Genomic DNA, 13440 nt, shown 5'->3' with positions numbered 1-13440 from the left:
ATGGCGCTTCACATTCCTAAACGTAATTTATAGGGCATGTCTATACCAGAAGGCATCCTTTCCCCACTTTGGGGCATTTGACTGAGAGAAGAAGGTTAAAGAGTATGTAACAAGGCATGGAAGACAAACTTCTCACCTTGTATTATGTGAATATTGTGGTTCCCACCAGCCCTTCTGTGGCATCTTCTTGCTGTGGAGATGGATGAGGAAACCATGAAAGCCCTACTCATGGATCTGGGCTCATAGGAGGGAGTTTGATTCCTAAACATTGATCTTTGTGGACATGCTGCCTATGGGTGGTTAATTTAACTTTTCTCTCTTTCCAACAGATTTGAAACTGAGCACAATTATGTATTCCTGGAATAGCAAGAAGCTTACGTGAAAACCACAAAGAAAAAAAGCTAAAGAAAAATGTAAATAAATGTATAAAATGTATAAGATATATATTAAAACATTGACTATGAAGAAAAATCAAACTTGTATGCTTTTTTCTTTTTAGTAAAGTATTCGTTTATGTTTTTTAAGTATTTGTTTTAGTGCTGGCACTGTTTTTATAATTTATTTTATTGCATTTTTAAATCACCCTCCCTCTATGGAGTTCCGAATGGCTAACAAGTTTCTTCATGCTCCACCCTATTGAATCTTCACAACACCCCTGTGTGGTAGGTTATGCTGGGAGAGCATAACTGACCCAAGAGATCTAAACCTGAATTTTCCTAGTCTTTGTCCTGTTCTTTGGCCACTACACTGCACTGGGTTGTCCCCTACAATATTTACATTCTCACAGCGAGATGAAGGTGAATTATTTTGTGAACCCATCCAAGTGTTTTTCAGGAGAAAAGACAGCCCTTTAGACCAAACTTCACACCAACTTATGTATTCATTTCATTTTGGTAGAAATGTTTCATATCTGTGCCATTGGAGATATTGACTGAGTTGAATCCTTATGGGATTGTTTTAGTCAGAGATTAATGAATAATCCTGGCATTTGGCGAGCCATGAAAGAAAGAAGTGTTCAGTAAGGCCCACTATAAATTTGCCTGGAGCATTTGGGGCAACTTTTCTTTTTTTTGGGGGGGGGTGGGGAACATTTGTCAGAACAGTGCTTATAGGTTGTAGCCAGATGGGAATTTTTTGTGCAATTGCTGCTGATAATGGTGCTAGGAGATTTCACACGCCATACACATGATGTGCCACCCATTGTTCCCTTTTATCATTTAACTTCCAGTTATTTTCCCAGAACATATACAGTACTTCTTACATTTTAGATGTATATTTCACACTGTCTCCCCTTGCATTATCAGAGTTTGATTCCATCTTTTCTTCTGTTGCACACATTCACACTCAACATTAGTTTCTCCTTTTTTTTTTTTTAGTTTTAAAGGTAAAGGTAAAGGGACCCCTAACCATTAGGTCCAGTCATGACCGGCTCTGGGGTTGCGGTGCTCATCTCGCTTTATTGGCTGAGGGAGCCGGTGTACAGCTTGACTAAGCCGCTTCTGGCAAATCAGAGCAGCGCATGGAAACGCCGTTTACCTTCCCGCCAGAGCGGTACCTATTTATATACTTGCACTTTGAGGTGTTTTTGAACTGCTAGGTTGGCAGGAGCAGGGACCGAGCAACGGGAGCTCACCCCGTTGCACGGATTTGAACCTCCAACCTTCTGATCCACAAGTCCTAGGCTCTGTGGTTTAACCCACAGCGCCACCCGTGCCCCCTCCTTTTTTAAAATTTTAGCAGAAGCTAAATTTGCTACTATATAACATTAACACTTGGGCTGGATCTAGACACACCAAAGAAGTGTTTCAGTTAAATGCTGTAAATTTAAACAGGGCAACCAGATAGAGAAAAACGGGACTCCATAATGCCATCTGGTGGAACATTATATCGCATATTCAATGCATATAAATCACTTTTTCTTTACCAATCTAGCTGAGTCCTAGGTTACGTTATGATGTTCTGTCAAGGGACTCTCCCTCTCCTCTATTCTTTTACACACTACTTTGGAAGTTTTGGGGTGTAATGAAGGGTGTAAATTTCATTTTGCCAGAACACATTATGAACCTCAATATTCTTTGTTTGAAATACTCCACTGGCTGCTCTTGCTTCCTTTGGCTGAAGACAGTTGATTCATGGCTGCATATGAGACTCCACATGCTATCTAAAATGACTTTTGACTACTAAAAAGACCAAAAAATAAAAATAAATAAATCCAATAAACAGACCTGCCAACATTACAATGTCAGGACTTGGCTTACTAGCAGGCCCTGAAGCAAAAATTCTTGGAAAGTCTTCAGTTGCTACAAATAAGGATCCACAACAAAGACTAGTAACTCAGAGTATGCAGTAGGCCCAAGGTTAAATCCCTGACACTTCCAGGTAAGTATAGGAGAGAGCCTTCCCCGGAGAGCTGTAGCCAGACAGTTTTGATAATACTGAGTAAGCTGGAGTAGTGGTCTCACTTGGTGTAAGAAAGCTGCCAGTGTTTCTGTTGTAGTACACACTCCTCTTCTACTCAACCACTGCTACTGTGTCCTTCCTTCTAGCAGATCAAGATAACCAGGTGACAGCAAAAATGACAATTTTCTTTAGCAGGGGCGATTAGAATAAGATCTATTATTTGATTATAGATGTAAACCTCCAGAATGTATTTTGTATTAAGTTTTTACGTCTGTCTTCAGTCTGTTGTATTGCTATGGCTTGTGGCTGTTGCAAATAGATTCTTCTGATTCTCTGGCCCTACCGTTAGGCAGAGTGAGGCAATTGCTTAAGGTGACAAATGCTGGGGGCATTCTTCTTGAAGTAAGGGTCTGCTGCCAGTCCAGTCACTTCTCTTTGTGGAACTACATGTGTGTAGGAATGTGCCATCTTGTCTTCTGCTTCAGGCAGCAAACTGTCTTGGACTGGCCCTGATCTCCCTGCCACCTAAGAACTGCTTGTAGCAATCCTCAGGGTCCACAGAAGTGGAGTCCTTTTAGGAGGTGGGAAAAAGAAAGGGACATTTTCTCCTTCCCTACAACTCGTGAAACCTCCTCATGCTGGGCTATAGGGCTCACAATCAGGAGCAGCTCATGGCAGCTTTGTATTAGAAGGTAAGAATAGTATAAACCACAGAGTACCAAAGGAGCCAGTTGGCAGAGCCATCTTTTCCACAGGGCTTAGTGGTGCATCGCGCCAGGGCGCTGGCCTCTCAGTGGTGCCCCAGCAAGTGGGAGAGCAGCGCGGCTTTGCTGGCAGCCTCCCCTTTCCCTGCACGCCCGCCAGGTGCGCCCCGCCAACCATAAGGCTGGTGGACGTGCAGCTTCCCTCCCAAGCCTCCTCTGGAGGAGAGCGATCCCCACAGAGGCTTAGGATGGAAGCTGTGCCCCACCAACCACATGGCTGGTGGGTGCGCAGCTTCCCTCCCAAGCCTCTGTGGGTATTGCTCTCCTCCCGAGGAGGCTTGGGGGGGCGCATCTTCACTCCCAAGCCTCTGAGGGAATCGCTCTCTTGCAGCGGCATGGGGAGAGTTGCACCCCCGATGGTTGGCAGTGCGCAGCTAGGGCTACCCCAACACTATCCGTGGTAATTTGGGGGCTCTGGGTGCATATTTGCACCCCAACGCTGCATCTGCTAAAGACAGCCCTGCCAGTTGGGACTGCCAGTGTCAGAGATGGAATGACTGGATATAAGATCAGCAGAGCAATTGAACACTGACATCAAGAGAGTTTCTAAGCTCCATTTGTGCTGGGGGGGGGGAGACAGCACCTTTGGGGATCCGGGGGCTGAGAGCTAAGTGGCACTGAAAGAAAGGCTTTCAGGTAGTCGCTGTTGCAAGAATCCACCCCCCCTCCCAGCTGAAGGTGGAGACTAGGGGTCATTTTGATTATTAGGGCATGATGTCAGGATGGGTCAGGAGACCTGCCATTCCACCCACCCACCAGATGCCTTGGAAATTCTCTCGCTCCATAACATGGAGCTCCAATCACATGATGCAGTGTGGATTCACATTGAATAACTTGCTTCAGAAGTCTACTACACTGAAGTGAATCTGATTCTGGGGTCCATTGCGGCACTAATCTATGACAACATATATGAGGCTAGTGGAAGAATTATAGGAAGACCAGCAGCACATCTCCTCGTTCTGTAGCTTAACACCCAGAGCTCTAGAAGAGGCATGGGAAGCTGTGACTCTCCAAATATTGTTGGACTCCAACTCCCAACCTCCAACAACCAGAGGACTCCAGGTTCTCCAGCCCTGCTCTAGAAGTTAAATGTCTTTTCCAACATTGTTTACTTCTGTCCATAATGGATATATCTTTACATCTCTGTTTCCCATCTGTCAAAAGACCCTGTTGGCTATAAAAACCTATGCAATGAGAAGGATATAAGTAATAAGGTGTTAAGGTATAATACCTAACTAAATACAATGTATTTTGTGCCTTAAAGGTCCCATAGAAAATATTAACAGATTGTAATATTTTCATCTGCCATTTTGTTTTTCAGCCCAAATGATCCTGAAAACATCATTACAAATGGAACTTTGGTGGTAATTATTCATTTTCAGAGTCCTTTTCTATGAAATGGCTGCTGTATGCAAACCTTAACCCATACTGTCTTGCAGTAAGCAAGGAACACTCTGTGCTGCTTCTGTACTGTGGGATTAAATTGCTTGCTTCTGCCTATTTCAGCTCAGCTAATGCAGATGATATCTGTTGGTTAAAATGGTTTCAACCAAGCTGCTATTCCTTCCAGTGGTTTTGTTGTTGTTATTCACTTGAACCCTATCTCCTACCCCACAACTTGAATGTATCAGCCCTTAAAATATATATTTTTTTCCTTTTTGGAAGAGGTTTGCAATTACATATGTTTTTCTTCTTGTTGTTGATTAGAAATTACTAGCCTGATGAGAACTATGTAGGCCATTTAACCACCTGGATCACACCCTCTTTGGGCTTTTATGGTTACATGGAAAATAGGGTAATTTGTTAACATTAATCAAGCAGGACTAATAACAGTCATCAGAGAGCTGCCTGGATATGACCAACTGGTTGGGTGACAATGTAATGGTCCAGAGCTCTCTCTCCAGCTATGGAGTATTCATTGTCCCAGAGAGGGACTGTAGCACATTAATACATCACATGCTCTGCATGCAGAAAGCCTCAGGTTCAGTCCTTGGCGTGTCCAGTCCCCACAATGGATGGTTTAGGTGGGTTTTCTGTGTTTCCCTCCTTATCGAACCAGATGCACCTCTACTTGGCAGATTGAAGGAGTGAGAAACAAAGGAGGCAAAGAGCTGAGTTGTCAATAAAAAGGTTTGGAACAGGGATGTGTGTCATAGGAAGGAAGGGCAGAGTAGAATGAAGGTTGGGAAGACAGCAAGACTGGGAGCTTGGAGGGACCAAGGAGGTTGGGGCAGAATGCTGGATTTTGTATACTAATTTGGAATAACCAGTCAGATCTCATGCTGCAGGTTTGCAATTATTTGGTTCCATTGATCATTTTGCTCTTTATTTCCCCATTGTTCCTGCAGTCACGAGAAGTTTCATGTTTGGAAGTTACAGTCGATATTGAGAAGCTGAAGGAACAATACACAGGTGAGGTCATTGCATCTTTAACTCTTTATGTCTTTGTTGCTTTAAATCAATAGCTTACAAACACTGGAAGATATATAATAATCACATCTATTACATTTTCTTGACCCTTGACTTGTTTCTGGTTTCAAGGGACAAAAGAAGAATTTGATAAACTCATGTCTTTCACACATGATAATGTGTTCATTTATTTTGTGGTTAGGTGCACTTACCTGAGTAAAAACATTTGCAACTGACGCCACTTTGAAGGTTGTGTTTTTGTGGCACAGTTCAATAAACTCAAGTATTTTGAGTGGACAGTCCCAAATAGCACTAATCCATTTCACAATGTCTTTATGACTCAGTATTTGGGATTTATCCAGTTTAGTGATGTGTCCACATGGCAGTTTTGAAGGGTAGTTTTCCAAATGAATATCCGGCATTTACATTCCACACACATCCTTTGCTTCATGTACTGGTTCCTTGCTCATCCCATTCATCCTATTCGTGGTGAATGCAGAATGTACAAGAACATGTAGTCCATATAGCAGAAGTACCTCCAGAAAGAATTTATGGGAGGCTACTGTTTGGCACCCTGGGAGTTGCCTTGTGGTGTTCTGCAGGGTCCATCTTGTTCCCCATGGCATTTAATATCAATATGAAGCCACTGAAGGTGCTATCAAGAGAGTTAGAGTCAAGTGGCATCAATGTACAGATGACACCATCAGAATTGGGAGAGGAGGTTGAGGTGTTAGACCAGGGCTTGGAGATAGTGATGGGTAGGTTGTAGGTCAATAAACTGAAGCTGAATCCTGAGAAGACAGAGGTGTTATGTGTCCTGAGTTCTCACATCTGAGAAAGGCAGAGACGACCTCTTTTGGATGGGTTTGCACTTCGCTGGAAGGAGCAGGTCCACAGATTGGGGGTGCTCCTGGATAAATCTCAGTGGCTAGGAATGCCTTTTTCCAGAGCATGGAGTACAGCGGCCAAATCATCTCTGTCCAAAAGAGTCACCAACTACTGCCTCTTTGGGACAGAGATGATTTGGCCACCGTGCTCCATGCTCTGGTAACTGGCTGGAGCTCTGTTGAGATCTCACATAACCCCTGTTATGCAACAGCTGCATTGGTTGCCAGTTCATTTCCATTCCCAGTTCAAGGTGCTCACATGTTTAGAGCCCTAAATAGGCCTCAAATGCCCAAAAGGCCTTCTCCTCCCAAACAAGCTCCCCTTGGGTGTTAAGATCGGTAGAGGGGGCTCTCTTGGTGGTTCCCTTGCCCTCAGCAACCTGGGGTGGTGATGGCCCAGGAGAGGGCATTCGCTATGGTAGTCCCTAAGTTCTAGGTCACCCTCTGCACAGAGGTGTGTTTGCCACCTTCATTATGTAGCTTTTAGCTGAAGATGCTCCTCTTTATCCTGGCTTGGATACCTGAGTTGTAAATTTTTTGGCCCATCTCTTTGTGATTTATAAGTTCTTTTTAAACTGTTTTTATCTTTGTGCTTTAATTGTTGTGACTTGCCCTGAGATGTTAGGGCGAAAGATGGGTAACAAATTAAAACATTAGGAGTTGTAGTAGGAGGATTGATGCTTGCCGTTCACACAAGTTATAGTTGTTTCACATCCTTCCACAGTTTTTTTTACATCTGACTGAGTGTTCTAGCTCCAGACTGAGCAGAAAAAAACGGCAGTCTAGATGTGCCATGTGCCCATCAACATCTTACCTTATCCCTGGGCTGCTTCTGAAACCCCCTCCCTCTGAATTGCCTGCTGAATATTGCTGCTCTGAATGATATTCCCTTGGTTGTAGATCAACACTGCTTTGTTGGTTATATGCCATTTTTTTGAGCTCGGATTTCTGAAATTTGTAAAGACTAATGCACAGTTAAAGGTGATGGGAATAAAATATAGTGAGTATAGAATTACTGAATGTGGTGATCACACAGGGCCCCCGGATGTTTGACGGTCTATTGACCCTCTGCCACCACTGTGATTGCTTTCTTCGCTGCCGCCACCCTGCTTCTCACGGGGACACACGGAGTCCAGACAGTTGTTAACATTAACAAATAATCAAGTTTATTTTTAAATGCAGGAACAAACGTATGGTTTCAATTAATATTTCTTGTCAGTTTCTTAATCTTAGTGCCTAACAACTCTAAACTGATTATTCCAACTATCTATCTGACTCAACCTAACAATTCCTCTCACTCTCACAATCCAACTCTATCCAACTCATTGCCTATTCCTCCCTCTTCCTTCTCCAACTCCCCAAACCTCAACTGTCAACTCCCAAACCTCAACTCCCAACTCCCAAACCTCAACTGACTTTCAAAACTTCTCACTCTAACCTTTACTCCCCCCTTGCATTCTTACTGGCTAATCACATCACACCCCTTTTAACCCTTTCTTTATGACCCATCCTAGGAGGCAAACGCCACACTGAATAATAGAATTGTAGGTTGGAAGGGACCCTGAGGCTCATCTAGTCCAGCCCTCTGCAATGCAGGAATCCTGTCCACAGGCCTCCACAGGGGTGGGGGCTCAAACCACCAAACTTTTGATTAACTGTTAGACACACTGACCCATTGCGCCACTGGGGACTAGTGATGGGTAAATCTTTCAGGGGCTTGATTTAGGATTTGACTAGGTTAACTGAGCTATTTCCCTCCTAAAAGAGTTGTGTTTTACTTTCTTTAAGCTGAATTCTGAATTCTGAAGCCCCTTCACACTCCTGGTAACATATTCAGGAATGCAATGGGGTTCCTGAATGCTTTCCCACAAGCTTCTGCTCCCTGTAAGTCCTCATTGGGGTGTCAGAGAAGGAAATCTAGAGTCTGAGAGGCATCATTCCTTTTTTGTACCTGAAACATTAGGATACCTTGCATCTTGGATGCTAATGTTCAAAGAGCCAGAGAGGTGGTGTCTCAGGGTCTCCAGATTTCTCATCCACTGCCACCATTCCTGCATTTATTGCCACTGTCACCAGTCCAGGTGAATTGGAAGAGAGCTGTAGGAATTGGCCAGAGAATTCTTCTCAAATGTGAATTATCACGAGCTGCCATTTTCAACACCCCATTTTACCTGTTGTGCATGGGTCTCCTCTTAATTCCAGGATTCTGAATAACTGGATCATAGACAAGATTGATTTTTGGACAAAACCTTTTTTGAAGCAAGTGAACTATTTGTGCTTCACTTTTTTTCTGTTTAGAAGGTGATCTGACATTAACAATAAAGGGTTCCTATGAGGAAACACAGAAGATTCCACTGGCTCCAGACACCCGACTTAGCAACAGAATTGTCATTCAGTTCCACTGTATCAAGAATCATCAGTCAAATTTGGAGATCATATTACCTAAGAAGATGCAGTGGTCAAAGGTATGTTTCCTTTGCATAATTATTAGTCCATGGAGGCGCAGGTCAATTCTGTGTCCAGGACAGCTGTTTACCAGCTCCATCTGGTACACAGGCTGAGACCCTACCTGCCTGTGGACTGTCTTGCCAGAGTGGTGCATGCTCTAGTTATCTCCCACTTGGACTACTGCAATGAGCCTTTGAAGGTGAGCCGGAAACTACAATTAATCCAGAATTCAGCAGCTAGACTGGTGACTGGGAGCTGCTGCCTAGACCACATAACACCGGTCTTGAAAGACCTGCATTGGCTCCCAGTACATTTCCGAACACAATTCAAAGTGTTGGTACTGACCTTTAAAGCCCTAAACAGCCTCAGTCCAGTATACCTGAAGGAGCGTCTCCACCTCCATTGTTCTGCCCGGACACTGGGTTCCAGTGCCGAGGGCCTTTTGGCAATTCCCTCACTGTGAGAAGCCAAGTTACAGGGAACCAGGTAGAGGGCCTTCTTCGTAGTGGCACCCAGCCTGTAGAACATCCTCCCACCAGATGTCAAAGAGAACAACAACTACCAGACTTTTAGAAGACATCTGAAGGCAGCCCCATTTAGGGAAGCTTTTAATGTTTGATGGACTACTGTATTTTAATATTTTGTTGGAAGCTGCCCAGAGTGGCTAGGGAAACCCAGCCAGATGGGTGGGGTATAAATAAATAAATAAATAAATAATAATTAATGTGGTTTGACTGAAACAAATAAAGGGGGGGGGGGAGATTCGTCACCAAATTCTTTTATCTCAAACGTGAAAAAGCTCTATTTTTAAAATGTGTGTATATTGTATTTAATGTATACAGCTGGATTTAGAGGTTTTAGAAACAAAAACAAGGGCTGGATTCACATATTTCATTTAGCTTTCAGAAGTGGTGCACATCAGAAGTGGTGGCAATGTTACTGTACCTTGGGGTAATGTAGAAATTTTGTGTTAAATTTCTATACCTTCTTTTAATTTTTGTTGGTGTATTTTAGCTGGCTTCATTTAAAGGAAACTCAGAAAGTAATATCTCTGTGGTTTTACCTTTGGATGAGCTTCCCATAGAGAAGACAATAACATTAAGAAAGGTAAGTGCTTTATCTTTACGAAAATATTGAATTTAAATAATTGTCAGTGAGTGTGGGAACGCTATAGCTCAGTTTGCAAAGCCTCTTTTAACTCAATATAACTTCTGCATAAACATGTGTATAACTGCACTGTAAGCAAGATGGATCGGCGATCTGCTTCAGTGTGAGGCAACTTCCTAATATTTATCCAGAAAATAAAGCACTTTTGCCCAATTCAGGAGCATCACTCTGCTTTTTCCTAGCAGAAAGATGGATAAATTTGTGGCAAGTGAGGCCCAAAGAACATGTAATTCAGTTGTTAATCTGTTAAGGAGGTGGGTATTAAGTAAATAGTGCCAATTACCAACAAGATTAAGCCAGCTGTACTCAGCTTCTCTGAAGGTTCATGATGTTTGGGTTATTCCTTCAGAGAAGCTGGGTACAGTTGGCTTAAACGGGCTCTGAGCTATCCCCCTGCTGTGTTTTGGAAGTGATGCTAAAGCAATGTATTGCAGGTCAAAGGATTTAGATGTGCTAGCACACACACAGTGAAAATGATGCCCAACCCAATCCTTCTAAATCATCCAACAGAGGGTGATGGATTGATCCAACATAATCTTGGTTGTTGTTTTATCTATCTCAGCACAAACGCCTGGATTTGCAGTAGCAGTCCAGCTGATCCACAACTGGACTGCTTTGTTTGTCATGCTGTGCTCTTAAAAGGGCAGAATAGTTTATGATATGCCTGAGGTTTTAACCATTCTCTTGATTTTCAGGACACAACGTTTGATCTGCATGTGAAGGCAAAAGACTGGTAAAACATTGTTTTTCTTTGCCCATTTCATCTAAGCTTGTGCAGTTTTGTTTCTTCGTGTCTCAGGAAAGTATGATTTTGAATCTCAGAAGTGTTTTTATGCATTCAGAGATCATTCAGGAACTAATTCACACACTTTGTTGCCCTTTCTGAATCTAGAGTGAGTTTCTCTTGCTCCGATCTATAAAAAGGCAACATTATAACACTTAAACACAGATGAAATTAACAGGGCAAGGGGAGTCATAACTGTGACTGAGCAGAAACGGTATGTTTCAGGAATGTTTTGGTAACATAAGAAAGCAGTGGTGGGCCTGGGTACTGTGGCACCCTGTGTAATGCCAAAATCCCGCCCCCTCCTCATGCTGCCTTCTGAAAGGTGGGCAAGGAGGCACCTGGCTTTGGGACAGAGGCACGAGGGCCTTACATGTAAGTTACGTGTCATTTTGAAAAATTTAATTGTGTTTTTTTGTTTTGGTATTGTTTTGATTTTGAATTACATATGGAGGACACCAGAATTGTTTCAGTGCTCAGGGCCTCTAAGACTGCCGCTGCTGATGTGCCATAAACTGCACTATAGGTGCAAAAGTCAGGTTAGCTTTAGTAAGACTAGGATAATATAGTACAGATGATTTTGCTGCAGGCACAGAAGTGGGGGGAACTTCCCCCCTTTTGTATCACACAACTGGCTGCTCCATTTAACCTGCAGTCTCATCATTGTTGTACCCTTGGCAAGAGCCATAGTTACATTCTTGTTGGAGGTGGCATCCTTGTGGATTTAGGGGAATGCGGCCAGTTTGGTCCAGTTTGGTTGCACTGGGTGCGGGCCTTGGGGGCGCCTTCGAGGGGCCACCACTATGATGTAGAATGGAAGGAGAGAGGTGTGTGAGCCAAATTTTGGTGTCACACAGGGCTGCCACTGTGTGAAAGATGATACTCCAAGGTCCACTACTGCTCATGTTATTCAGCTAGGTCAACTATGCAAATCATCTGAATTGCGATTTTGGAAGCAATGCCAAAGTAATGTATTGCAGGTCAAAGGATTTAGATGTGCGCCTGGCCTATGACTTGTGTGAGGAAGAACAAAATTTCCTTACCAAGAGAAGGAAATTTGTTGCTACAGCTGTGAAGAAGATTCTCCAGTTAAAGGAAAAGCTGCAGGATGATGAGGTAGGTGACATAGGATCTTCTCATTTCCTCTCTTTCCCCAAGAAGGTTAGAGTAGCCAGCTAGCTCCATCATTCATGAACTAGTGCTAGATATCTTGGGGCAGGCTGCAACCTAGGAATAGAGGAAAAATTCAGGGGTTTTTTTGCATTTGAGATTGGACAAAATGAGAAAAGTAGAGTGGATAGATTTGTCCATTCCTACTGCCTTCTGCTGTTTAAGAATGAAGACACTACAAGCTGTGTTAATGGTCAATTAAACTTTATTCCTGATGTTGCCTAGGAGCCTGCACAGATCAGAAACTAACTTCTCTAGCCATGCCACACCTGTGAGTCAGCTCTCCAGAAGCTGGTCTCCTGGGTCATAGCCATTTCTCTTAAAAGGATCACATGCCAGAGATTTAATTATAATGGTTTATCAAGGCTTGTGGTTCATAGGGTGGAACACACATTGATGCAAAGATGCCCAGTTCCACCCAAAGCTTCTTCTGATGCAGTTGTATCCTGTACGGGCAGTGGAAGAACAAGAGGGAAACAATATGCTGTTTGCTTCACCTTACTCAATGCATATAATATTCCGGACTGCTAATATTATGCTTAATATGTTAGGTAACTTCTATAAAGCTTTGTCAATGCTAAGTGCACATGACAGTACCAGTGTTGCAGATCATTTGCTCTATCTTTTCTTTCACAAACATGGTACTTTTGGAATAAGGTCCAGCAGCTTACTGTTCATTCTTTGCTTCTCTGTGTTAAACAGTTGCCTGTGGTGGCAATCATGACAACAGGTGGTGGGACCAGGTCATTTGCAGCAATGTATGGAAGCCTTCTGGGTCTGCAGAAACTGAATCTCTTAGACTGCATTACGTATCTCACAGGCTTGTCTGGCACAACATGGTAAGGAGGGCTTTTCTTCACTATATTTTGCATGCCCAATTCAGTTTGCTGTTTTATGTGGTCTCCCAGTATTCAAGACAACACATAAAGCTTTCCATGCTACCAGTGCTACCTAGGTCACAGGAGAAAATTCCCTTTTAAATAACTGTGTTATGACTGATGTTTACCTTGTGCTCTATGAAAAATATAGGGCTACAAAGCTTTGCAGGCACAGCGAACCTAGATTCACTGGGGGCAGAGGGCATAAGAACCAATAATGGCATGGCAACAGCTTGGGACTGAAATGGCCCCAACTTTATTGAATACAGAGATAAGTAGGCTTTGGTATAAGCATTGGGTATGTATCCTGAATCAGTCTATCCTGATTGCTGGCTCATTGCTCCTTTAGGGTCAATCCTAGGTTAAAGCAACCCTCCCATAATGCAGATCAAATGGGGCGAACTGCCAGGCCACCACGTGGGAAGCCTTTTGGCCCATTAGCCCCTGTCTGGGCCTTTGGACAAAACTTTCCCCATAGACTTTACCAGAGTACCATAAACATTAGTTCCAGTTTAGACTAAGGATCCAACCCA

At 43.2% G+C, this 13440-nt stretch overlaps 1 protein-coding gene across 1 annotated transcript in view; it reads left to right on the top strand.

Moving 5' to 3' along the window:
- Positions 1-13440, top strand: part of LOC307209926 (cytosolic phospholipase A2 epsilon-like) — a 47130-nt gene that overhangs the window by 23085 nt on the left and 10605 nt on the right. The window contains exons 7-13 of the mRNA XM_079965352.1: positions 4486-4528; positions 5513-5576; positions 8759-8925; positions 9923-10015; positions 10771-10808; positions 11840-11975; positions 12732-12868. Coding sequence (XP_079821478.1) covers positions 4486-4528; positions 5513-5576; positions 8759-8925; positions 9923-10015; positions 10771-10808; positions 11840-11975; positions 12732-12868 — 678 coding nt within the window. The remainder of the gene's footprint in view (positions 1-4485; positions 4529-5512; positions 5577-8758; positions 8926-9922; positions 10016-10770; positions 10809-11839; positions 11976-12731; positions 12869-13440) is intronic.

Source organism: Podarcis cretensis (genome assembly GCF_951804945.1).
Source record: "Podarcis cretensis genome assembly, chromosome: 1".
Lineage (NCBI taxonomy): Eukaryota > Metazoa > Chordata > Lepidosauria > Squamata > Lacertidae > Podarcis > Podarcis cretensis.
Note: the sequence above shows the minus strand (reverse complement) of the source record. Positions and strands in the feature narration are given on the sequence as shown.